The sequence below is a fragment of the Chrysemys picta genome, chromosome 13 (assembly GCF_011386835.1).
Source record: "Chrysemys picta bellii isolate R12L10 chromosome 13, ASM1138683v2, whole genome shotgun sequence".
Taxonomy (NCBI): domain Eukaryota; kingdom Metazoa; phylum Chordata; order Testudines; family Emydidae; genus Chrysemys; species Chrysemys picta.
In genome coordinates, this window is record NC_088803.1 from 13,913,825 (window position 1) to 13,940,820 (window position 26,996).

Below are 26,996 nucleotides of genomic sequence, written 5' to 3' on the forward strand. Positions count from 1 at the left end.
ACGGGAGTGCGTTCGGGGATTGATATATCACGTCTAGACGAGACACGATATATCGATCCCTGATAGATCAATCGGTTCCCACCGATCCTGTGGGTAGTCTGGATTTACCCTTAGAGTGAATTTATCAGATCCCCATCTGTTGTAAATAAGCTGTATTTCTACTGCTCTCAAAGTGGTCAGATTTCCAGCTGATGTACATTGACAGCTTGATTGACAGCAATGTGCCTACACCAGTTTATGCCTGATGATGATTGGACCCAGTTACATACTTCTATACAGAATTGCAGCAGGTTTTAGTCTGAAGAGGAAACCAGTATGAATTATTTGATTCACATCCACAGGTTTCCTATTCCTCAGATTCAGTCTCTTTCTTTGCCACCCCTACAGATGATCTATTCTGAGAGTGACCCAGGAGAGAACCAGACCATCTCTGAAGTATTCATCCTGGTGGGGTTTTCAAACCTTAACAAGCTGCAAATCGTTCTGTTTCTGGTGCTTCTGGTCATCTACCTGGTCACCCTGATAGGGAACCTCCTTGTTATCCTGCTTATAAAGCTAAACCCCTCACTCCACACCCCCATGTATTTCTTCCTGGTGAACCTGTCTTTCTTGGAAATCTGCTTCACCAGCAGTGTGGTTCCTCAGCTGCTGATTCACCTCCTGGTGGAGCAAAAGACCATCACCATTGCGGGCTGCGCTGCCCAAATGTACGTCATCTCCATCATGGGCCTGACGGAATGCTGCCTCCTAGCAGTCATGGCGTATGACCGTTACATCGCCATTTGTCACCCCCTGCACTACAAAACTATCATGAGTGGCCGGGCGTGTGCACAGCTCGCGGGTGCTTCATGGATCATCGGCATCTCGGTGGAAGTAGCTCAGACCACTTGGATCTTCAGCCTGCCCTTCTGTGGCTCCAACCGCATCCACCACTTCTTCTGTGACATCCCACCAGTGTTGAAGATGGCATGTACGGACACATCCAAAAATGAGATTATGGTCTTCACTGTGTCGGTGCTGTTCATCATGAGCCCTTTCCTGATGATAATCCTGTCCTACATCTGCATTATTTCCACCATCCTCATGCTGCCATCAGTGGAGGGAAGGAATAAAGCCTTCTCCACCTGCTCCTCTCACCTCATGGTGGTGACATTGTTCTATGGAATGGCCCTTATCTCTTACCTGGGGCTCAAGTCTAGCTTCACCCCGGAAAGTAATCAAATGATTTCCCTCATGAACACAATTGTGGGACCAGTGTTGAACCCCATAATATACACTCTGAGGAACAAAGACATGAAGGGAGCCTTTAGAAAAACAGTAGAGAAGAGCATCTTTTCACACAATCGGAGAAAACAGAGAATGAAAGATAGAGTTAGTTAAAACAGGGGAATGAGGGAAATTCATACATGTTTTGTTGAATTACTCCCAATGACTCTCATTTTTTAAATTGAAATTTTGCCATTTGAAAACCTTTGACCTCTTGTAAACCTGTCTGGAAAATGGGAAGAGAAACTTTTCTTACCAAAATGAGACAAAATTTTAAATACTTAAATTTTCATGAAAATTTGATAGAACCTTTTCACCAGATTTAAACATCACTGAAAAATCAAATGAGAAAATTTAATCCAAGTAGTTTCTTAATTTTATATCTTCAAAATTTGAAATGTCAAAGCAAAAAATAAGCTCAAAATGAGAAACATTTCATGAAACGTTGAACTTGGTGTGTGCAAATTTAACAATTTTCATCAAAATTTTCATAGTTGAAAAATTCCAACCTGCTCTAAAGAAAAGTCCATTTAGGTTTCTCCTTTTCCTTCTGTCAGTCCAGTGCAGCATATTCAGTTTTTGGTCGGGTTGGATTAGGTTTTTTTGGCCTGTCTCTTGATTGCATTTCCCCAGTTCTCCCTCTGGTCTAATTTTAAATAACATTCCTCAACACTTATGAATGGCTTCCTATGTAAGACTCTGATGGATCTTTCAATGCCTAACCTGATCAGGTCAAACAAGAACTCGAGGAGCTGGCTATTCACTTCTATGGCATTTTGCACAGGTTCAGAGCCTATGCTAGCAGATCATGGTGCATACCATAGATTCATTGATTAAAAGGCCATAGAGAACCATTTTGATCATCTAGTTTGACATCCTGCTTAACACAGGGCAGAGAATTTCAACCTGGTGATTCCTGAGTCAAGGAAGCACTGTACATATTTTATATTACATATGTAAAATAATAGCTGTGTTATAAACTCATATAACTATAAGTGGTCCGATCAATGTATAACAATATTGCACCAAATGCCTGTGTATATTGTACATCTTTGTATAACTATATGCTAAAATACATTTGTATATTTTTATAATGAGAAATACTACTCTGTTGGCTTGTCTACCTATATCACTTCCTACGTATAATAAATACCAATTTTAAAATCTCTATCCCTAGCTCAGCAATTACAGGACTATATGCCTTCTTTCCCTAAATATCCCTGTAATGGATTTTTAAGATGCACTGGCTGGCTGTATGTCTTGGCTTTTATTATTTCTCTTTGATAGAATTCGCTGATTTGTTTAAAATGATATTGTTAAGAAGTTAAGTAATGTGTCACATTGAAAGAAGTGAGAGTTACATACATGTAATGATAAGAAAAAAAACTCCCTTTCTCTGAGAAACTTAGAAACAGAGTGGCCTAGGGCAACATGTCCCAGAAACTACAAATTCAGCAAGAAAATTTTAGGCATTAGGTTATTAACACTTGTGCATGAATAATATATAGGCTCTGTAAAATTCAATGGATAATGTGTTGGAAAAAGATTGGGGGCAATTGAGAATAGCAACATGTATGAGAACACATATTAAAATGAGCCCAATGCTGGAGAAATTTTGGAGCAGAAACTGACCAATGAGACTGAAGGATCAGACCAGGAGATCCAGGGAGGTGACGACCATCATGGAAGAAGGAAGCGCTTGTTAATGGAATGTGGTAACTTGGGCCCATTTACCTATTCAGTCTTGCCTGTTATTACTTGTCATGCAGAACATTATGTCCAGACACTATAGGTGACACTAATTCTGTCTGAAATTGTATTCAATAAAGGCAAAACTGATTAAACCTAAATTGTGTGGATGCATGACTCAGTTTCCCCCTATACTCCCAACAACCAATTACACAATTTGATAAAACAGGGTAAATCCCACATAAATGTCCTCATCTTGGCTTCGTACATTAATTTAGCAAAGGTAGGTGTGATGTTGCACTCTATATGTTAATGGAAATATGCTAATGAGTGTAAATATGAAATAACTGGAATATGCTTTCTGCTAGATATGCCATGTAACATATCTTTGCAAAGGTTATGATCTACTGAATATATTCATCCTATTTGTAGGCATGTATAATTTTTATATCTGAAGTTATGAGCACAGGCTCTATGCTTGTATTTTAAGTGTTTTCTGTAGGAAACACACAAGAGAGGTTTGGTCAACATATTGTGAAGGGGTTGTTCAAGTAACTCGGAGTATGTAACTAACAATGGACTTTGGGAGACGCCAATCCACATCTGAGCTTTCCTGGGAACGTTCAAACTAACTTGTAAACAATGGTGTTGGCCTGCAAAAAGCTGAATCATTCGTGGACATGTGACCTGCCCAGGTGGCTACAAACTCCATCTTGTTGCAGTGGTTTTGCACAGAAGAACAAAGGGGTTTCTACCCACAAGAGAAAGAATATAAAAGGCCCTGGAAGCATCTGCATTTTTGTCTTCAGCTGGCTCAAGAGATGGCCTCTCCACCCCAAACAGATGCCTGAAAGAAACTGGAACAAAGGACTGTAACTACAGGGGTGTGAGTGAGTGCTGGACCCAGGCCATAAACTACAAGGTTGCTCTCAAAAGGATTGTACCTGAGATTGTTCCTGATATAACATCTAGGGTGAGAAGTTACCATTTGTAATGAGAGCCTTAGTGTATTAAGTTAGCCTTGCATATTTTGATTTATTTTACTTAGTAACTTACCTTGCTCTGTCTGTTATTACTTGGAACCACTTAAATCCTACTGTTTATACTAAATTAAATCACTTTTATTAATTAATTAATTAACCCAGATTAAGTGGGGGAGTAATACCTGGGGGAGCAAACAGCTGTGCATATCTCTCTATCAGTGATAAAGAGGGCGGACAATTACAGAGTAAAACAGATTTGTTTGCGGTTTGGACCCCATTGGGAGCTGGGTGTCTGGGTGCTGGAGATAGGAGCACTTGCTAAGCTGTTTTCAGTGAACTCTGCAGTTTTGGGGGTGTGGTTCAGACCCTGGGTCTGCGTTGCAGCAGGCTTGCGTGTCTGGCTCAACATGGCAGGGCTCTGGATGACCAAACTGGCAGAGAAAACGGGCTCAGAGGTAGTCTCAGCACACCAGGTGATAGCCCCAAGGGGGTGTCTGTGACCGAACCTGTCACAGTGGCATAGTCGAACAGGATTTGTGCACAGTTGATTGCTTTGTGACACTGGTAGTGATTTTAAGTGAGTTTTAAGTGTGGTGGCCGGAGAACAGACAAAGTCGTTACTGGTTTGTTATTTTCTGTTTACTTTGATTTAATTCAGCTTGTGTAACTGGCAGGTATGCATTTCACGGGTTATATACTAACTCAGGGATCGGCAACCTTTGGCACACGGCCCACTAGAGAAAGCCCTAGGAGGGCTGAGCCAGTTTGTTTACCAGCCGCATCAGCAGGTTCAGCCTATCGCAGCTCCCACTGGCTGGAGTTCGCTGTCCCAGTCCAATGGGGGCTGCGGGAAGTGGCGTGGGCCAAGGGATGTGCTGGCCACCCTTCCCGCAGCCCCCATTGGCCTGGAGCGGCCAGTGGGAGCCGTGATCAGCCGAACCTGCTGATGCGGCAGGTAAACAAACCGTCCTGGCCCATCAGGGTGCTTACCCTGGTGGGCCGCGTGTCAAAAGTTGCCGACCCCTGGGTTAGTATATAACTGATGATATGAATACCTGGCAGTTACACAAGCTGAATTAGCGTATCTTTTCCCCAGTGATCCGTTCACTCATGCTAACCTGAACCCCAAACTACCAAGCAATAGTATAACTCAGCATTTAGCAGAGGCAGATAGGAAATTTGTCAATGTCAAAATGATTGACTTTTAGCAATAAACCTGACTGCCAAGCAATTGACTGTCCAATTTATCAACAATAGGCAGCAGAGTGCAGCTGATGATGGATGACAGGAAGCTATCTGTTATACTGTATCACAGCAGTGAGAAAGGAGTGACTTAGTTAACAAGGGCCACTTGCAAAGGTAAAAAATTAAAAGTGGGGACTATACTGTATAATGGGCACTAGGGGCAGCAGAGGGTAGGGGTGGGGAAGTGGCAGCTATACTGTATAATGGACACTAGGGGCAGCATTGCATGCGGTTGGGGAATCGTCAGCTTTACTGTATAATGGGCACAAGGGGCAGCAGAGGTTGAAGGTTGGGTAGGGTCAGGGGCGGCTCTATGTCTTCTGCTGCCCCAAGCATGGCAGTCAGGTGGCAGTCAGGCGGCTTTCAGTGGCACGCCTGCGGGCAGTCCGCTGGTCACGCCGATTCGGCGGCGTGCCTGCCGGAGGTCCGCCGATGCCACGCCTTCGGCGTACCCGCCACCAAATTACCACCGAATCCGCGGGACCGGCGGACCTGCCGCAGACACGCCACCAAAGGCGACCTCACTACCGCCCTCACAGTGACCAAGAGGCAGCCCCCCGCGGCTTGCCGCCCCAGGCATGCACTTGCTGCACTGGTGCCTGGAGCCAGCCCTGGGTAGGGTCAGGCGGTGGTCAGAAATTGTGTCAAAGACTTTTATTTTTCAGTTCCTGCAACTTTAGACTCTCTTGTTTGCAAAGAGCAGTATATTCCCCTGTTGTAAGAGTCAATCCCCAGCCTCAGAGTAGATAAGATTAATTAATACCAAGGGAATTCATTACTCCAACAGTGTATCTATTCATTAGAGCTAATGCAAAATTTCCCCGTATTTTGCTGAACTTTTAACCCTATCCTTGTGAATGTGGCCAGGTAGGAGATATGCCTGGACCTGCCATGGTCCTTGAAAATTTTCCATTCATCACAGTTCAGAATGGACTTGATTTGCAAAGGGGCTCAGGTCTCATTGATTTCAGTGGGAGATGCGGGTCTCAAATGTTGCTGTAAATTACACCCAAGGCTTTGATCAGTGTCTGGAGAATAAGGACACAAATAAATCACCTGCGGGAGCAGAACCTTTTCTGTTGAATGGACATTTCATGTAGAGCAACAAGGATGATGCAACGGCCTGTAGCTGTCACCTAACAACATTTCCTTACCGAGTTAGAGCTGTAGTTTGTGTCTTTGAAAAAACATGAGATAATCACTTCTGCTCTTCTGGGGCTGTTTGACAGCGAGAGATTCCATTTGTTTGTCTTTAATATTCTCTTCTACCATATCTGTGCTTGCTTCATCCCAAACGCTTACGATCACATTCACTGGTGTATTTCATATTGTCAGGGAGTCACAGAGTTTAAGGACAAAAGGGATCTTTAGATTATTTTGTCTGACCTCCCCTGTCTCACAATGTCTTGGGTGTCATCAGACATGCCCACAGAGCACTTTAGCTTTGCATCAAACTGAACATAAAAGAGAAATGTACTTGGTGGTCCCTGTACCAGGCCACTGAAATGGAGGCACCTCTGGGATGCAGAATGTATAATATCACGCAACACTGTTCAACAGATGATTAAGGCAGGAAGGAAAGAACACCTTATGCAAAATAGAAACGCTGTGTGTGTGCGCACGTGTGCGTGCGTGTGTGAGACTTGTAGCCCATGAAGTGAGTATATAGCCATGCAGTAATGATAGTTATATTTTAAGGAAAGGATACAAGGGTGAGGAACTGATAGGAGAGACACAAGAGACCTACAGGCCTATACTTATAAAAGTAGTTTAGAAAGACATGGTTGGTGAGGTAATATCTTTTATTGTTGGTGAGAGAAACAGAAGTTGGTCCAGGAAAAGATCTGTGTCTCTAGTAACCTGGAATCCAGATGGCTACATCAGCACTGCATACAAGAATAGCTTAAGCAGTTAGGGTAAGTAGAAGGCTTTCTAGCCTGAGCAGGAGCAGCTGCTCAATGAGTTGGCATAAGGAAGTAAAGTAACAGTGACCTTAAGTCAAAAAACATCACGAGGCTCTGGTTATTGTTTTGTCTTAATCATGATTGTTGCAAACAGCAGATAGGTAATCATAAGGTGCTAGTTTCTTCCAGGTTGGGATATTTTTTAGTAAGGGACATCAGCAGATGTCTGACTACAAGAATGCCATGGTAATTAATTAAGGTATAAGCTAAAAGCTTGAGGTTAAAGGATTAATAGCCTGTGGGAGAAGGCCAGCCCGATATTACTATGGTGATGAACTACAAATAAGGAAAAGTGGTGGGAACCCCTGCTAATTATCCATTAGGCATAGTCAGAGCCGGTGCTACCATTAAGGTGAACTAGGCGGTTGCCTAGGGCGCCAAGATATGGGGTCTCCAAAAAGCAGTGCCCCCAATTTTTTTTACAGCGTTCCTCCCCGAGCGCACGGTCGCCACTCCACTTCTCCCGCCTCCCAGGCTTGCAGTGCCAATCAGCTATTTGGCGCCACAAGCCTGGGAGAAGAATTAGAGCGGGGGCGGAGTGCTCGGGGAGGAGGTGGAGCAGAGGTGAGCTGGGGTGGGGAGGTGGTGCACGGCTCCCCGCAGGGGGGAGCTTCCGTGGGGGGGGGGCGCCTCAGGGCAGAGGGGGGGGAGCTGTCATGGGGAGGTGCTTCAGGGAACGGGGGGGCAGGGAGCTGCCACAGGGCTGCGGGGGCGTGCCCAAGGTGGAAGTTTCGCCTAGGGCGCGAAACTTCCTTGCACCGGCCTTGGTCATAGTAGCACCAGTATAGCACATTATACAATTGTATTCTGGGCTATGGGCTATAGAGATTTAAGTGTGATGACTACTGGTGATGATGATGATGGTGAGGGGAAAGAGAAGGAAGATGATAACTAACTCTTTGGAGCATAAGCTTTCGTGAGTGAATACCCACTTCGTCAGATGCATGTAATGGAAATTTCCAGAGGCAGGTATAAATATGCAGGCAAGAATCAGTCTGGAGATAACAAGGGTAGTTCAATCAGGGAGGGTGAGGTCCTCTGCTAGCAGTTGAGGTGTGAACACTAAGGGAGGAGAAACTGCTTTTGTAGTTGGCTAGCCATTCACAGTCTTTGTTTAATCCTGATCTGATGGTGTCAAATTTGCAAATGAACGGAAGCTCAGCAGTTTCTCTTTGGAGTCCGGTCCCGAAGTTTTTTTGCTGTAAGATGGCTACCTTTACATCTGGTATTGTGTGGCCGGGGAGGTTGAAGTGTTCTCCTACAGGTTTTTGTATATTGCCATTACATGCATCTGACGAAGTTGGTATTCACCCACAAAAGCTTATGCTCCAATACATCTGTTGGTCTTAAAGGTGCCACAGGACTCTCTGTTGCTTTTTACAGATACAGACTAACACAGCTACCCCTCTGTACTTAACTCTTTGGGTTGTTTTGCAAGGGGTAGTGTAAGTATAGGGATGCTCAGCTCCTTCCATATTATGGCTACCTGCCGTGCTGGGATGGAGTGTTTGTGAATTTCCTAACTGTGTTAATAAATCCATTTTCCATCTAATGTAATCTCCTAAGTGTGAATGTTGCAACCATGCACATGGGGGTTCCCAACTGAATAGTGATTCTGATAATACTGGGCCTGATCTTGGGACAAGAACCTACCAAATTTCAGAATGATGAATAGGGGGAGTAAACTGGTAATATGATCAAGATACATTCAATAGATCAGGCAACAGATTGTTGTCTACAGATGGAGAGAATGAGCCCTGCTCAGCGTGTGTGTGTGTGTGTGTGTGTGTGTATGTTTGTGTGTGTGAGAGAGAGAGAGAGAGAGACTGTCACTACCTGCTTGGGGTAAAGAGTCATGCTCAGTTTGTATGTGTGTGCATGTGTGAGTGAGTCAGTGACTGTCTCCCCCGCTGGAGGAAATGAGCCATGCTCAATGTGCGTGTATGTGCCACTGCTGCCTCCTCCACTTGTGAACAGCCCCATGGACTCATTCATGGCCACAGTGGTCAGGAAAGATCTTTCATTTACAGCTCATCCAAAAGATATAACATCCACCAGAAACAGTGTCCCCTTCCATTGTGATGAGTTGCTGAGGGTCAGCATCAACTTCAAGGGAAAAGTGCCCCCTGCTAATCCACCCTACCCACCCTCTGCAGCAGAGGTCCCCCAAGCTCCATGCTTTGGCACTGTGCTAAGCAGCCATTCTGATGGGAGATGGTCCACAGCTGAGCCCCTCACCCTGCTCCTTGTGGCACATGGCCACGTGGTGCCCTGCTGAAGCACAAGAGGTCAGAATGGCTCAAGAGACAACAGAGCCCCACCAGGCGAGACCCCACCCAGCTCTTTGCAGCATGTCATTCTTTGGAGCTGCTCTGGAGCATGGGGGTTACACTGACCCACAGAGGAGAATGTCCTTTAATGAGTCCTCCACCCTATTCCCTGCTGTACAGCACCCCTTACTGCTGAACTGGGACATTGGGATCAATGAAGCTGAGAACATCCCACAGAGCCCTCCAGGCCCATCCCCATAGATCAGCGCCCACTGGTGCTACACTGGGGCATTGCTACCAGCACTGACTAAGGGGAAAGTGTGCCTCAAACTGAGAATCCCACCCCACTCCCAGTAGCACAGCCTCCTACTTCCATGCTGGAGTAATGGGGTCAACACTGTCTTAGAATTGAGAGTGCTTCCAGCTGAGCCCATCACCCCACTCCCTGAAGCGCACTACTCCCAGCACCTCTCAGCTTCCACACAGAGTTTATTCTAATGCTCCTGTGAACTAGCCCTGATTCTGGTCCCACTGCAAACTTACTGGAGTAAAAGGGAATAGTCCCACTGACTTCAATGGGCTTTGGATCTGGTCCTCTAGGAGGGAAATGGGCTCTATGATTGGAACAGTGGAGTCTAAGACTGAGGACTCCTGGGTTCTGTTCCCAGCTCCGGGAGGGGAGTGGGGTCTAATGTTTAGAGCAGTTGGGGCTGGGAGTCAGAGCTCCTGGGTTCTAATCCTGGCTCTGAGACAAGAATGGGGCACACAGTCTGAACATCAGGGAACCGGAGTCATGAGCCTTGGGCATTGTACCTTAGTCAACCCCGACTCTGTGTTGTGTTGCTTTGGACAAATCATTCCTTCTTCTAGACAAAATTGTATCACACAATTTACCACAATTAGTAAATCCTATTATGATTTTCATCTAGAAAATACACATCATGATGATGATAATGACGATACAACTTTCTACAAAATGATTTCCCTAGTGAATTTTTTTTGTTGCAGGTTGAGGCAGTATTGTTCTTCCTTTGAAGAATATTACAAGAAATTTCCTTTAGGGAGTAGGTCCCAGAAGCCAGTGAATGAAATAAAAACACCTCTCTTTCCTTCAACACACTTAGCATCTGCAGCTGGGAGAGGAAACTACTCTTCTTAAACAAGGTAGGCTATTGATGAATGACTTAAGCCCCCAACCATTCTCCCACTAAAGTCCATTGTGTTGTGCCCCAGTCTGCAATGGGACCAGGATTAAGTCATTGGTTTCTTCATTTGAATTTTCCATACAGTGGCAGAGAATCTTAGAGTGTGTGTTTCTGAGCACCTGGGTTGTGTCTGTATTCATATCTATCTATGGATAAGTGGTGAAACACTATATCCCATATTCTTCATAGAAATAATGTTATAATATGCTTATAGCATATCTAAGATGTATCTTATGCAAGATGGGTCTGCTGAGAGATCATTGGAAAGTTTATGATCTGCTGAATATGATTATCCTATTTATATGCATGTATAATTACTGTATTTGAATTTAGGACTATTGACTATGTAACAATTACAAGTTGGTTTACACCTGGAAAACGCCCACAACACAGAATGCAATCAGTGTGGATTGGCCATTGGGGAGAACAATAGGACTTTGAAGATGCTAATCTCCCACCTTCCTGAGAAGCTTCCTGGGATGCTACAAAAATAAATAAATAAATAAATAAAAATAATTGTCCTCATTTGAGAAATCTTATTTTGGTAAACATGGTTATAGAATAGAATAACATTCCTAGAGGGGAAAGCAGAAGAAAAACAGAAAGGAGAAAAGATCCCTTTTTTAATTTCCATGGAGACAGAAAAAAATGTGTTCAAAGAAGAAGAATAGAACCCCCCGATGCTGGAAACTGGTATACCTCCATTGCTGGTATAAAGTGATGTAGCTCATTTAGAGTCAATTCATCAGACCCCCGTCTGTGGTAAATCAGCTGTAGTTCCACTGGTGTCAAAGTGGTCGGCTCTCCAGCTGACCTATATTGGCACAGCTTGATTGACATCAATGTGGCTCCACCAGCTTATGCCTGATGATGAGTGGGTCCAGTTATATATTTCTATGCAGAATTGCAGCAGGTTTTAGTCTGAAGCATCCCAACAGAAAGGAAACCAGTATGAATTGTTTGATTCACATCCACATGTTTGGTATTCCTCAGATTCAGTCTCTTTTTATGTTGCCCCTACAGATGACCTATTCTGTGAGTGACTCTGGAGAGAACCAGACCATCTCTGATGTGTTCATCCTGGTGGGGATTTCGTACCTTAACAAGCTGCAAATCGTTCTGTTTCTGGTGCTTCTGGTCACCTACCTGGTCACCCTGATGGGGAACCTGCTTGTTATCCTCCTTATAAAGCTAAACCCCTCACTCCACACCCCCATGTATTTTTTTCTGGTGAACCTGTCATTCTTGGAAATATGCTACACCAGCAGTGTGATCCCTCAGCTGCTGGTTCATCTCTTGGTGGACCTAAAGACCATCACCATTGCGGGCTGCGCTGCCCAGATGTATGTCATCTCCATCATGGGCCTAACGGAATGCTGCCTCCTAGCAGCCATGGCATACGACCGCTACATCGCCATATGTCACCCCCTGCACTACAGAACTTTCATGAGTGGCCGGGCATGTGCACAGCTCATGGGTGCTTCATGGATCATCGGCATCTCGATGGAAGTAGCTCAGACCACTTGGATCTTCAGCCTGCCCTTCTGTGGCTCCAACCGCATCCACCACTTCTTCTGTGACATCCCACCAGTGTTGAAGATGGCATGCACGGACATATCCAAAAATATGATTATGGTCTTGACTGTGTCAGTTTTGTTCATTATGGGCCCTTTTTTGTTGATAACCCTGTCCTACATCTGCATTATCTCCACCATCCTCAACTTGTAAACCTATCAGGAGAATGGGAAGAGAAACTTGTATTACCAAAAAAACCCCAAATTTTAAATATCTTCAAAATCTGGAATGTCAAAGAAGAATGAAGCTTAAAATGGAGACCCTTTCATAAAATGTTCACCTTGGTTTTTGCAAATTTTACAATTTTAACCAAAATTTTAATGATGGAAAAATCCAAACCATCTCTACAGACAACTCCATTTAGGCTTTTCCTTTTCCTGCTCTGTCAGTCCATTGCAGCATTTTAGGATTTGGGTTGGGTTGCACTGAGTTTTCTTTTGCTGTCTAATGGATTTCCCTGGTGCTTCCTGTTGCCTAATTTTAAATAACATTTCTCAGCACTTATGAACAGTTTCATATGTAAGACTCTGATGGATCTTTCAATGCCTAACCTGATCAGATCACACAACAGCTCTTGAAGCTGGCTCTTGAATTCCCTGGCATTTTGCACAGGTTCAGCAGTCTATGCTAACAGATCATGGCGTATATCATAGATTCATTGATTAAAAGGCCATAAGGGACCAATGCTGATCATCTAGTCTGACATTCTGCTTAACGCAGGGCAGAGAGTTTCACCTGGTGATTCCCGAGTCAAAGAAGCACTGTACATATTTTATATTACATATTTAAAATAATAGCTGTGTAATAAACTCATAAACTACAAGTGGTTACATCAATCTATAACAATATTGCACCAAATGCCAGTGTATATGGTACATCTTTGTATAACTATATGATAAAAATTCCTTTCTATATTTTTATGATGAGAGATACTATTCTGTTTGCTTTTCTACCTATATCATTGCAGCTGTATAATATATACCAAATAAAAAACCTTTATACCTAGTTCAGCATATGTTTTCTTTCACTAAACATCCCTATAATGCATTCATCGGAAGCGTAATATACTTTCAGACTCTGAGATGCACTGGCTGGCAGTATGTGATGTTTTGTTATACCTCTTTTATATAATTTGCTGATTTGTTTAAAATGATATTGTTGGCAAGATAAGTAACCTGTTGTGTTTGAAGATGTAAGTAAGAGGTAATGATAAACAAAAGAAAAATCCCTTTCTCTGAGAAACTTAGAAGCAGAGTGGCCCAGGTCAACATGACCCAGAAACTACAAATTCATCAAGAAAATTGTAGATATTAGATGATTAACATCTGTGCAGAAGTAATGAGCAGGTTATGTAAAATTCAATGGATAATGCGTTGACTAAAGAATGGAGGAAAATTAAGCAATAGAAAATGTGCAAATGTATGAAAATATGTATAAAATATGTAAAATTATGTATATAAATACGTACATATACAAAAACGTATGTACATATGTAAAATATGTATAAAATACATATGTAAAATACATAAAAAATAAGAAAATACATATAAAAATGGGCTGGAGAAATGCTGGATCAGAAATCGACGAATGAAACCGAAGGACCCGAACAGGAGATCCAGGCAGGTGAGGAGAACTGATATCATGGAGGAAGAAAGGACTTTTCAGTGCCCCAGAATGTTATTACTTGTGAGGCAGAAATGTATGTCCAGACACTATAAGTAAGATTAATTCTGTTTTAAATTGTATTAAATAAAGGCAAAACTGATTAAGCCTAAATTGGATAGACATGTGACTCAGTTTCCCACTCTACACTCCCAACAATGTATACAATTTGATAAAAAAGGTAAAGCCCACATAAATGCTCTCATCTCTGCTTTGTTAATTCATTTAGCAAAGCTGTGGCCCTCATACAATAATAATCAGAGAAACAAGCCGTGTCCTGTCAGCGAACACATATGTATTAAGATAGTATACACCCCATTATGTGAATACATGGCAGTCCTACAAACTGAATTAGCGTATGTTCTTCCCAGTGTTCTGTGCACTCATGCTAACCTACACCTCACACTACCAAGCAACAGTATAATTTAGTATTTAACATAAGCAGATAAGAAATTTGTAAAAGTCAAGATACATTAATTCAATAGCTTAGTACAAATTGTGGGGAACCTTCACAGACCAGGACATGGAATGCTGTGTCCAAAAGCAAGATATGGAAAATCATGGTTCAGAACAAGGAGTTAAGGAACGAAGTTAAGCGATGAACAGACAGGATGGATTTCTGTGACATAAGACATAAGAATGGCCATACTGGATCCAACCAAAGGTCCATCCAGCCCAGTAATGATCAGTGACCTCTCTCCTGCCATTCATCTCCACCCTCTGACAAACAGAAGCTAGGGACACCACTCCTTAACCATCTGGGCTAATAGCCATTAACGGACTTAGCCTCCATGAATGTATCCAGTTCTCTTTTAAACCCTGTTACAGTCCTAGCCTTCACAACCTCCTCAGGCAAGGAGTTTCACAGATTGACTGTGTGCTGTGTAAAAAAGAACTTCCTTTTATTTGTTTTAAACCTGCTGCCCATTAATTTCGTTTGGTGGCCCCTAGTTCTTATATTATGGGAGCAAGTAAATAACTTTTCCTTATTCACTTTCTCCACACCACTCATGATTTTATATAAGTCTATCATATCCCCCTTAGTCTCCTCTTTTCCAAGCTGAAAAGTCCTAGCCTCTTTAATCTCTCCTCATATGGGACCCATTCCAAACCCGTAATCATTTTAGTTGCCCTTCTCTGAACCTCTGTACGCAGTATTCAAGATGTGGGCATGCCATGGATTTATATAAGGGCAATAAGATATCCTCTGTCTTATTCTCTATCCCTTTTTTAATGATTCCTAACACCCTGTTTGCTTTTTTGACTGCCGCTGCACACTGCATGGACGCCTTCAGAGAACTATCCATGATGACCCCAAGATCTTTCTCCTGATTAGTTGTAGCTAAATTACCCCCCATCATATTGTATGTATAGTTGGGGTTATTTTTTCCAATGTGCATTACTTTACATTTATCCACATTAAATTTCATTTGCCATTTTGCTGCCCAATCACTTAGTTTTGTGAGATCTTTTTGAAGTTCTTCACAATCTGCTTTGGTCTTAACTCTCTTGAGTAGTTTAGTATCATCTGCAAACTTTGCCACCTCGCTGTCAGGGGTGGCTCCAGGCACCAGCGCAGCAAGCACCTGCCTGGGGCGGCAAGCCACGGGGTGCGGCCTGCCGGTTGCCCTGAGGACGGCAGTCAGCCGGCCTTCGGCAGCATGCCTGCAAGAGGTCCCCCGGTCCCGAGAGGCGCCCCTGCTCTTACACACCCCAAATACTCTGTCCAGCACCTCCCAAATACCATCTCCCAGTACACACACACCCCTCCAGCACCCCAAAATACCCCCTTGAGCTCACACCCCCGCAGCAGTGTCCTCTATTAGGGAACTTGAAATACAGGTAGTGTCACCCCAGATAAAGTTGAATTTTAAAGGCAGGTGTTTCTGTTCTCCCTCACGGTGTGACCGCACTGGGGCCAGGCTCTGGAAGTCTCAGTGAGCTACAATCCCAGCTGGGTGCCCAGAGGGCAGTTCCAGGAGGGCGTGGTGATTCCCTGCACAGCCCGGGCAGAGGCAGTGTTGCCCTTTTCTCTCCCCTCATTCCAAAGGCTTGGCCCGGACCTGTGTCACAAGGTTGTGTGAGTTGGGTACACGCTGGGAAAAGCCCCGAGGGCCCCCACTCAGGCTGGTTCAGAGAGGGCAGCAGAGCCCAGAGGCCTCCAGCCAGGCTCTCTCTCTCCTTCCCCTTTCCACCTAATACCTTGTGTATCCCGTTGCGGCTGGGCTGAATCTCGCCCCAGGGGGCCCAGCCGAGGGACACCCCGTCTCTCTCTCGCTCCACCGGAGGTCTCTCCTGGAGTCAGGGTCACCGTCCACTGATGGAAGAGGTGCCTGGCGGTTGCGGGGTCAGTCCACCAGCTACCTCGTCCCTGGAGTGCAAGGTCTCGCCTCTGACCCACACGGAGGGAGCCCTCATTGCTCAGTGTATAACAGGGGGGTCGCTTAGCCTCCTGTACAACACGAGCAAGAGCCTTGTGTCCAGCAAGTATAAATGGGAGTGGTTCCCCCCGGGCTTTGTCTGTGGGTCCGGAAGCCCGGGAGGGTGCCGCCCCTCACTCTCAGGCTGGGGTGGCCGCATGGCCGGAGTGAGACTGCTGTCTAGCCCTGTCCACATGGGGGGCAGAGAGGGGGACACAGGGGCACATACCAAAGCTCCTCACCTATGATATAGGAGCACAAGCCCCATGGACTCTCGTCCTCTGTTTTACAATTATACTTCTTTTTTCTTTCTTTTTGTGTGTGTGTGTTTTTTCTTAATAGTTATATTTTTACCTTTTTAATATATTTTACGTGTATTTCCTTTTTGATTTTATTGTTGTTTATATATATTTTAAGTTTCATGTTATTTTATTTCCCCTTTTATGTTTTTTATGTATTTTACAATTCTTTTATTTTTTAGTTTTTATTATTTTACTTTTTATAAGTCTGTTAATCTTTTTGTATTTTATTCATTATTACTATTTTAAATTTATTTTGCACTTTTTATAAATGTATTATTTTTTCTATTTTTTATTCTACTTTATGTGAATCGTATACTCTGTTGTCCAGTCATTTGGGCTCCTATCTTCTCTTACTCCAGTGAGGATCTTCAGCCTCTCCAACCCAACCCATCATGGTAGTCATGCGCCGCCCCAGCCAAGTCTCTTTGTCCCCTGACTCCAGCCAGACCCTCCAACACCACCATTCCGATTGGCGGTTATTCAGCGGCGGGTCCCTCAGTCCCTCTCAGAGCGAAGGACCTGCCACGGAATTACCACTGAAGAGTGGAATGGTGCGATCGCGCTGCTGCGGCTTTTTTTTTTTTTTGCCGCTTGGGGCGGCAGAAAACCTGGAGCCGGCCCTGGAAGAGATTATCTCGTGTTTTTTCAAAGACACAAACTACAGCACTAGCTCCGTAGGGAAATGTTATTAGGCGACAGTTACAGGCCGTTCCATCATCCTTGTTGCTCTGCATGAAATGTCTATTTGGGGCCTAGAGGGAAAAGGTTCTGCTCCCGCAGGTGAATTATTTGTGTCTTTATTCTCCAGACACTTATCAAGCCATTGGTTCTAATTTACAGCAACATTTGAAACCTGCAACTCCCACTGAAGTCAATGAGACCTCAGCCCCTTTGCAAATCAAGCCCACTCTGAACAATGATGAATGGAAAATGATCAAGGACCATACCAGGTCCAAGCACATCTCCTGACCTTGGCCACCTTCTCGAGCATAGGGCGGGCAGTATATTAGCTGTAACAAATAGTTACACTGTTGGAGTAATTAATTCCCTTAGTATTAGGCCTAGTCTTCACTTACCGGCTGGTCCGGCGGCACGCCATCGATGTTCTGGGATCGGTTTATCGCGTCTGGTTAAGACGCGATAAATCGATCCCGGATCGATCCCGGAAGTGCTCACAGTCGGCGCTGGTACTCCAGCTCGCCGAGAGGAGTACGCGGCGTCGACGGGGGGAGACTTCCGGCCCCGTCTGGACCGCGGTAAGTCCGGACTAAGGTACTTCGAATTCAGCTACATTATTAACGTAGCTGAATTTGCGTACCTTAGTCCGAAGTCCGGACTAAGTGGGGACCAGCCCTTAATTAATTTTCCTCACTGCTCTGAGGCTCAGGATTGGCTCTGACAGAAGGGAAATACACTGCTCTGTACGAACAAGAAAGCGTAAAGCTGCAGGAGCTGAAAAAGCAAAGTCTTTGACATCATTTCTAACCATTGATTGACCCTCCAGCAGCCCCACACTCTGGTGCCCCTGGTGCCCATTATACAGTATAGACACCCCCTTTAAAAATTCTTTTATAGTGATAAGCAAGATGGCCCATTTAAGACAGTTTGACAAGAGGGTGTGAGGATACTTAACATTGGGAAATAGATTCAATGTGTGTAATGGTGTGTAAAGTTTTTTTTCTCTTGCTGACAATAGCCCATCTTAATTAATTAGCCTCTTAGAGTTGGGAGGGGAACTCCCACCTTTTTATGTTCTCTGTATGTATATATCTCTCCTCACTATATGGTTCCAATTTATGCATCTGATGAAGTGGGCTGTAGCCCATGAAAGCTTATGCTCAAATAAATTTGTTAGTCTGTAAGGTGCCACAAGTACTCCTGTTCTTTTTGCGGATACAGACTAACACGGCTGCTACTCTGAAACTAATTAGGCTTGTGTAACTGCCAGGGATTTATATCGTGGGGTATATACTAAGCTAACATGTATGTGTTTGCTAACAGGCCACTGCTGGTTGCTCTGATTACACTGGTCTACAATTTTTGAGAAGTCGTTTACTTCAGAGATAAAATGTGCTATTTATTATGTATTTTGATGTGCTGAATTCAAATATGACAATTAAAACAAATGATTGGCTACTGTTTCTAAGATATTTATGTTTTTACATTTTATGTCTATGTATATTGTGTAGATAGTAGAGTTTTAATCATAAATTGTAAAGCTAGGTCTTTTCATGTGTTTATGGTTGCTTTACATAATAATATTTCACCTGTCCTGTTTATGTAACACTTTAAAAATCAGCAAAAGGGTTATATAAATAAAATTTATTATGAAACAAAAGGCAAAAAACTGTTATGTACATAGTTTAGTCCTATTCAGTGTCTACTCGGCGCTTTTTGGCTTGTCTCTTGTATTCATTAAATGGAGCATCTCTTGTCACTGTCCAGCAATAGTCTGCAAGCATTGATGGGCTCCATTTGCCCTGATAGCGTTTCTCTATTGTTGCAATGTCCTGGTGAAATCGCTCGCCATGCTCATCGCTCATTGCTCTGCAGTTCGGTGGAAAAAAATCTAGATGAGAGGGCAAAAAGTGTATCTTTAGTGACATGTTGAAACCAAGGCTTTTGTATGCCTTGAGGAGGTTTTCCACCAACAACCTGTAGTTGTCTGCCGTGTTTTTTCTGAGAAAATTTATTGCCACTAACTGGAAGCTTTCCATGCCGTCTTTTCCTTGCCACGCAGTGCATGGTCAAATGCATCATCTCGAAGAAGTTCACGAATCTGAGGACCAACAAAGACACCTTCCTTTATCTTAGCTTCACTTAACCTTGGAAATTTTCTACAGAGGTACTTGAAAGTTGCTTGTGTTTTGTCAATGGCCTTGACAAAATTCTTCATCAGACCCAGCTTGATCTTTAAGGGTGGTAATAAAATCTTCCTTGATTCAACAAGTGGTTGATGCTGAACACTTTTCCTCCCAGGCTCCAACGTCTGTCGGAGTGGCCAATCTTTCTTGATGTAGTGGGAATTTCTTGCACGACTATCCCATTCGCAGAGAAAACAGCAGTACTTTGTGTATCTAGTCTGCAGACCAAGCAAGAGAGCAACAACCTTCAAACTGCCACAAAGCTGACACTGATGTTGGTCATAGTTTATGCACCTCAAAAGTTGTTTCATGTTGTCATAGGTTTCCTTCATATGGACTGCATGACCAACTGGAATTGATGGCAAAACATTGCCATTCTGCAGTAAAACAGCTTTAAGACTCATCTTCGATGAATCAATGAACAGTCTCCACTCATCTGGATCGTGAATGATGTTGAGGGCTGCCATCACACCATCGATGTTGTTGCAGGCTACAAGATCACTTTCCATGAAGAAGAATGGGACAAGATCCTTTTGATGGTCACGGAACATGGAAACCCTAACATCACCTGCCAGGAGATTCCACTGCTGTAGACTGGAGCCCAACATCTCTGCCTTACTCCTGGGTAGTTCCAAATTCCTGACAAGGTTATTCAGTTCACCTTGTGTTATGAATTGTGGTTCAGAGGAGGAGGATGGGAGAAAATGTCAGTCCTGTGACATTGATGGTTCAGGACCAGAAGTTTCATCCTCTTCCTCGTCTGACTCAAGTGAGAATGATTCTGGTGGATCAGGAACCGGCAGTCCTTCTCCATGGGGTACTGGGCGTAGAGCTGACAGAATGTTTGGATAAAGTACAGTCCACTTTTTCTTCTTTGACACACCTTTCCCAACTGGAGGCACCATGCAGAAGTAACAATTCCTGGTATGATCTGTTGGCTCTCTCCAAATCATTGGCAATGCAAAAGGCATAGATTTCCTTTTCCTGTTCAACCACTGGTGAAGATTTGTTGCACAAGTGTTGCAGCATATGTGTGGAGCCCACCTCTTGTCCTGATCTCCAATTTTACAGCCAAAATAAAGGTGATAGGCTTTCTTAACCATAGTAGTTATACTGCGCTTTTGTGATGTACAAGTCACTTCACCACAAACATAGCAGAAGTTATCTGCACTGTTCACACAAGTACGAGGCATCTCTGTGCACTTTGGCTAAACAGAAATGTGTCCCTTTGCAAAATCAAACACTGACAAATAAGACAGCACAACACTGTATGATTTCTAGAGCTGATATAGGGCAATTTGTTCAGCATAGTGATGTAAGCTTCGTTATGATTGCATCATCCATGACTTCTAGGAATAACATGATGCAATTCATATCATGTATGAGGCAATACCAGCTTCAGATTGCATCATTCATTGTTTTGCCTAAAAAGCAAGTACTGTCCATACCCAGTCATAGATTTATTCATAGATCCAGTCAAAGATGTATTTTAGTCATTTCTGGTTTAAATTGAGATCCCATCCCTTTACAACTCACTTATCCTCCGCCATTCCCAAGTCAAGGGTCGTATATACTGACCCAATAGCATACCTTGAAAACTAGAGCCAATCAACAATTTTAAGCATCATTTTCGTTCTCAGTGACCCAGAATTAGTAAAGTTTGACTACACTTATTTCAGAAGCATTTTGGCAGTAGGGCAGTATTATTATTATATGAGGGTCCCACCTTTGCCTAATTAATTTATGAAGCTGAGATGAGGACACTTATGTGGGATTTACCCTGTTTTATCAAATTGTGTACGTGGTTGTTGGGAGTTTAGAATGGGAAACTGAGTCACGCGGCCACCCAATTTAGGCTTAATCAGTTTTGCCTTTATTGAATACAATTTCAGACAGAATTAGTGTCACCTATAGTGTCTGGACATAATGTTCTGCCTGGCAAGTAAAAACAGACAAGACAGAATACGTAAATGGGCCCAAGTTACCACATTCCATTAACAAGTCCATCCTTCTTCCATGATGGTTGTCACATCCCTTGATCTCCTGGTCTAGTCCTTCAGCCACATTCATCGGTTTCTGGTACAACATTTCTCCACCCTTGGGCCCCTTTTATCTGTACTCTCATACATAATCCCATTCTCAATTGGCTTAATTTCCCCCCCAAATTTTAGCCAACATATTATCCATTGAATTTACATAGCCTGGTACCTGTACATTACGCATGCACAAGTGTTAATAACCTAATGCCTACAATTTTCTTGCTGAGTTTGTAGTTTCTGGAACATGTACCAGATACACTGGCATTTGGTGCATTATTGTTATACATTGATAGAACCTCTTCTAGTTATATGAGTTTTTAACACTGCTATTATTTTACATATGTAATATCAAATATGTACAGTGCTTCTTTGACTGAGGAATCACCAAGTTGAAATTCTCTGCCCTGCGTTAAGCAGGATGTCAGACTAGATGATCAAAATGGTCTCTTATGGCCTTTTAATCAATGAATCTATGATGTGCACCATGATCTTACAATCTGATTTGCTAATATAGACTTCTGCATCTGTGCAAACTGCCATGGAAGTCAATAGCTAGCTCCCAGAGTTTTTGTGTGACCTGATCACGTTAGGCATCGAAAGCTCTATCAGTGTCTTACATAGGAAGTCATTCATAAATGGTGAAGAATTTTCTTTAAAATTAGGCTAGAGTGAAATGCATTCAAGAGACAGGCAAAAACAAACAAACAAACAAACAAACAAACTGAAAACAAACCAAAAAGGAGAAGTCTAACTGGACTTTTCTGTAGAGTGGGTTGGAATTTTTCTGTGTTTCAAATTTTGGTGAACATTGTTATATTTGCACAAAAAGAAGTGAACATTTTATTAAATGTTTCTCATTTTGATCTGTCTTTTTTTCCCCCTTTGGCATTTGAAATTTTAAAGATATAAAATCAGGAAAGTACTTTGACTAAATATTCTCATTTGATTTTTCAATTAACTTTAGATCTGGTTAAAAGATTCTATCAAAAGTTTGGTGAACATTTCCTTTACATTTAGATTTTTTTTTTCATTTTGGAAACAAAAGTTTCTCTTCCCATTTTCCCACCGTTTCTAGAAGATGTCAAAGCATTGCAAATGGCAACATTTTAATTAAAAATATGAGGGTCTTCAGGAGAAATTCAACAAAATATTTATGCATTTCCGTTATTCCCCCATTTTGATTGACTTTACTTTTCATTCTCTAATTTTTCCAGTTGCGTGAAAAGATGCTCTTCTCTATTGTTTATCTATAGGCTTCCTTCACCTCTTTGTTCCTCAGAGTGTATATTATGGGGTTCAACACTGGGGTCACAACTGTGTACATTGGGGAAATAATTTGATCACTCTCTGGGGTGGAAATGGAGTTGGGCCTCAGGTAAATAGTAAGGGCCATTCCATAGAGCAGAGTCACCACCGTGAGGTGGGATGACCAGGTGGAGAAGGCTCTACACCTTCCCTCCACCGTCGGCAGCTTCAGGATGCTGGAGTTAATGCGTATGTAGGACAGGATTATAAACAGGAAAGGACTCATAATGAAGAGCATCAGCACAGTGAAGATCACTATTTTGTGCTCAGATGTGTCCGTGCATGCCATCTTCAGCACTGGTCGGTATGTCACAGAAGAAATGGTGAATACGGTTGGAGCCACAGAAGGGCAGGCTGAAGATCCATGTGGTGTGAACCATTTCCACCAGGATGCTGATTGTCCATGATGCACCCACTAGTTGTGCGCACCCCTGGCCACTCATGATGACTGTGTAGTGCAAGGAGTTGCATATGGCCATGTAGTGGTCATATGCCATGGCTACTACAAGGCAGCATTCCGTGAGGCCCATGATGGTGAAGACAAACATCTGGACCGCACAGTCCACAATGGAGATGGTCTTTCGCTCCACTAGGAAGTGAACCAGCAGCTGAGGGACCACGCTCATTGTGTAGCAGATTTCCAAGAAGGACAGGTTCACTAGGAAGAAATACATGAAGGTGTGGAGTGAGGAGTTCAGCTTTATCAGGACGATAACAAGCAGATTCCCTAATAGGGTGACCAGGTAGGTGACAAGAAACACTAGAAACAGAAAAATCTGCAGCTTGTTAAGGTTTGAAAATCCCACCAGGATGAAAACATCAGAGATGGTCTGGTTCTCTCCAGGGTCACTCTCAGAACAGGTCAACTATAGGAGTGGCAAAGAAAGAGACAGCGGAGCTAGACCTGAAGAATACCAAACGTGGATGTGAATCAAGCAACTGGTTTCCCATCTCCTGCGACCCGTCAAGCTAAAACTTGCTGAAGTTCTGTATATAAATATGTAAATGTGCCCAGTCAACAGCAGATGTGAAATGGTGTAGCTGTATTGACATCCATCAAGCTATGCCAATGTAAATCAGCTGGAGATCTGACCACACTGGCACCGGTGGAACTACAGCTGATCTCAACAGATCCAGATCTGATTCATAGATTCTAGGACTGGAAGGGATCTTGGGAGGTCATTGAGTCCAGTCCCCAGTGGGAAAAGACCCTAAAAGGTCATTGAGTCCAGCCCCCTGCCTTCACTAGCAGGACCCAAGTACTGATTTTGCCCCAGATTCCTAAGTGGTCCCCTCAAGGATTGAACTCACAGCCCTGGGTTTAGCAGGCCAATGCTCAAACCACTGAGCTATCCCTCCCCCTAAATGAGCTATATCAGTTTATACTAGCAATGGAGGTATACCAGTTTCCAGCATCAGGGGATCTATTCTTCCTCTTCGAATACATTTTTTTCTCTCTCTACATGAAAATTTCAAAAGGAATCAGTCTTTCTTGTTTTCTTCCCCTTTTGGGAATGTTCTTCTACAGCCATATTTTACCAAATAAGATTTCCAAATGAGGGCAAAATTCTGATCTCACTCGTATCTTCATCATGAGAATAATCATGCTAATGCAAGCATTCCCACTGAAGTCACAACTCACATAAGTAAGGACTTATCCATAGATGTGACAAAGAAAGAAACATTGGTGCTGAATATTAGAGACACCAAATAGGTCCATGCGAATTGTACCAATTCATGCTGGTTTCCCATCTGTTGGGAGCCTTCAGTCTAAAATTGGCTGTATGAGTAAACTGATGGTGCTGAGCCCAACATGGTTAAAACACTTTGAAGAATGAAAATCATTATGGGTCAATTTCATCTCCGATGTAAGAATGTTGAAATCAGTGGAGGATTTTGGCCCAGTGGGTACTAAACAAATGTTGTTATTCTTTCCTAAATATTAAAGAACAGTTTAAATTGTTCCTAATATCAAAGCAGCATCCTAAATGCATTGGTTTCTCTCAGCATACAGAACACCAAGGTCCAGTCCCTCAGCTAGTGTAAATCTTAATAGCTCCATGGTTGTACAATGAGCTATACTGATTTACACCATTTGAGGATCTTTGTCTCATCCCCTTGCTATAAAGAGTTTGCAAGACGAAAGTTCCTACAATGTAGGAAGAGACTTTTCCCCTGATGTTTTACTTCAAGGTTATTTGTTGACGCGGAGCTTCATAATAATTGACATTACTGTGAAACAACAGAGTTGAAATAAAAATGAGCAATAATAAATATAATATTTTGCATACCCTTCGCACCTTCAATATATGGATCTCAAAGCAACGCATCAAATGGTAGTGACCCACTAAGGGTGAAGAGACTGGGTTAGCACAGCAAGTCAGCACATTCCCAGCAATGGGAACTGAGGTCTCCTGATACCTGAAACTGTGCCATAACCACACAACCATTCTCCAGGAATTTCAGCACACACACACACACACACACACACACACGAAAGGGTGCATCCCCTCCAATGGGGGCAGCAGATGCACACACACACACCTGCACACACATCATTCAATGGGAATCAAAGACAGAAAATTAAATCAAACAACTGAAGCAAACTCTAATGGCACACTATGCAGAGTGCACTACACAGAACAATTTAAAACAAAAGGGAATGGTGTTCTCTAAATAGGGAGATCTGGCGAAGAGGTGGGAATTCTTCTGCCTCTCTTAAGAGCTGGTTTAGGGAACCTATATTGACATTTGTGAGTACTTTCCTCAACACGAGTATTGCAGTAAATACGGAGCTGGCTGGAAAATGGAGTTTTCATCTCATGGCATATTCCAATATTCCAATATTTGTTTTCACCCTGAATTGATATGAAAGTTGAAATATTAAAAACCCTAAATTTTGATTCAGAAGCATCAATATGAAATATAAGAGAAAATTGATAACTGTCCTCAATGTCAACATGTTCTCATGGAAAACTCGTAGAAAGCTGGGCATGTGGGAGATCATTTTGTAGGTGTGCTCAGTGGCTCCTTGCTGGATTGGGTCCCATTCAAAGCCCGGGCATGGGGGTGGAGGCATGTGCCCTGCTCACCTTATAGCTTGGCTTGGCAGGATGCAATTTCTATTTTTTATATTTTTGACAGACAATATTCATGTTTATTTTTAAGCATTTCTCAGAATTTTTATTTTTGTTTAAATTTGCAAAGGGAATTATGGGGACATCAGAAAATGGTGGAATCAGACAATAATTATTTAATGACAGTAGATATTGAGATTCAAAAAATAAAGCAGTGATTCTCAAACTTTTTACTGGTGACCCTTTTTCACATAGTAAGCCACTGAGTGTGACCCCACCCCCCCTTATAAATTAAACACACTTTTAAATATATTTAACACCATTATAAATGCTGGAGGCAACGCAGGGTTTGGGGTGGAGGCTGACAGCTCGCGACTCCCCACATAACCTCACAACCCCCTGAGGGGTCCCAACCCCCAGTTTGACAACCCCTGCTTTAAATCTTTAGAATGGTTAAAACACAAATGGTCAACATCACATGTCAAAATATACAAAGTAAATATCCTCAAATGAAACTCTAATTAGTTCTTAAGCAGCATTTTTCTTGCTTTGCCTATCTGTACATTTTAATTGCCATTGATGGAAATACTGGTTCATTAGTTTGTGTCTATGGTGAAATCAATGTTTACTGAAGTTTACCCATAGAAAATCTAAACCTTCCAAGCCTTCTTATAACTTTTAGTCCAGTGGTCAAAGAATTGATCTGGAATGTGGAAGAGCTAGTTCAAGTCCCCCCTCAGGCATAGGGGGAGAAACAATTCCAACAAGTCTCCCTTCTTTCAGGAAAATTCTCTAACCAGTGGGTTATGGAATATTCTGATGTGGGCCTTCCCCAGTCTCTCCTCTGGATGCTATTGCACTCTGGATAAATAGTTAGAACAGAGGCACACAGATGTGTGCCCTAACTATGACCCTACAGAGTCATTCTCACTCTCTCTTTATCTCTCTGTCCTACTAACTATTCCACTGTGGATAAATACTATAATAGTCATTGGGCCAGAGAGAGTTAAAATTAATATCAGTGATTCAGATTCTCCATTGGAATTCCTTGCAACAAGATATCAATGAGCCTAGAGAGATTCAGAAAGGTACTGGACAACTATATGAATAAGTGGCCAATAAGAATTAAA

The 26,996-nt window shown here is 42.9% G+C and overlaps 1 protein-coding gene and 1 pseudogene across 1 annotated transcript; one reads left to right on the forward strand and one right to left on the reverse strand.

The window, feature by feature from the left end:
• The window catches only part of LOC135975143 (paired amphipathic helix protein Sin3a-like), a 365,185-nt pseudogene that overhangs the window by 189,792 nt on the left and 148,397 nt on the right, over positions 1-26,996 (reverse strand).
• LOC135975444 (olfactory receptor 10A4-like) lies at positions 388-1,380 on the forward strand. Its single transcript, XM_065566492.1, has one exon. It carries the CDS (start codon positions 388-390, stop codon positions 1,378-1,380), a length of 993 nt encoding a protein of 330 aa, XP_065422564.1.

Coding starts and splice junctions, on each gene's coding strand:
- LOC135975444 (XM_065566492.1), top strand. CDS start 388: ATGATCTATTCTGAGAGTGACCCAGGAGAGAACCAGACCATCTCTGAA.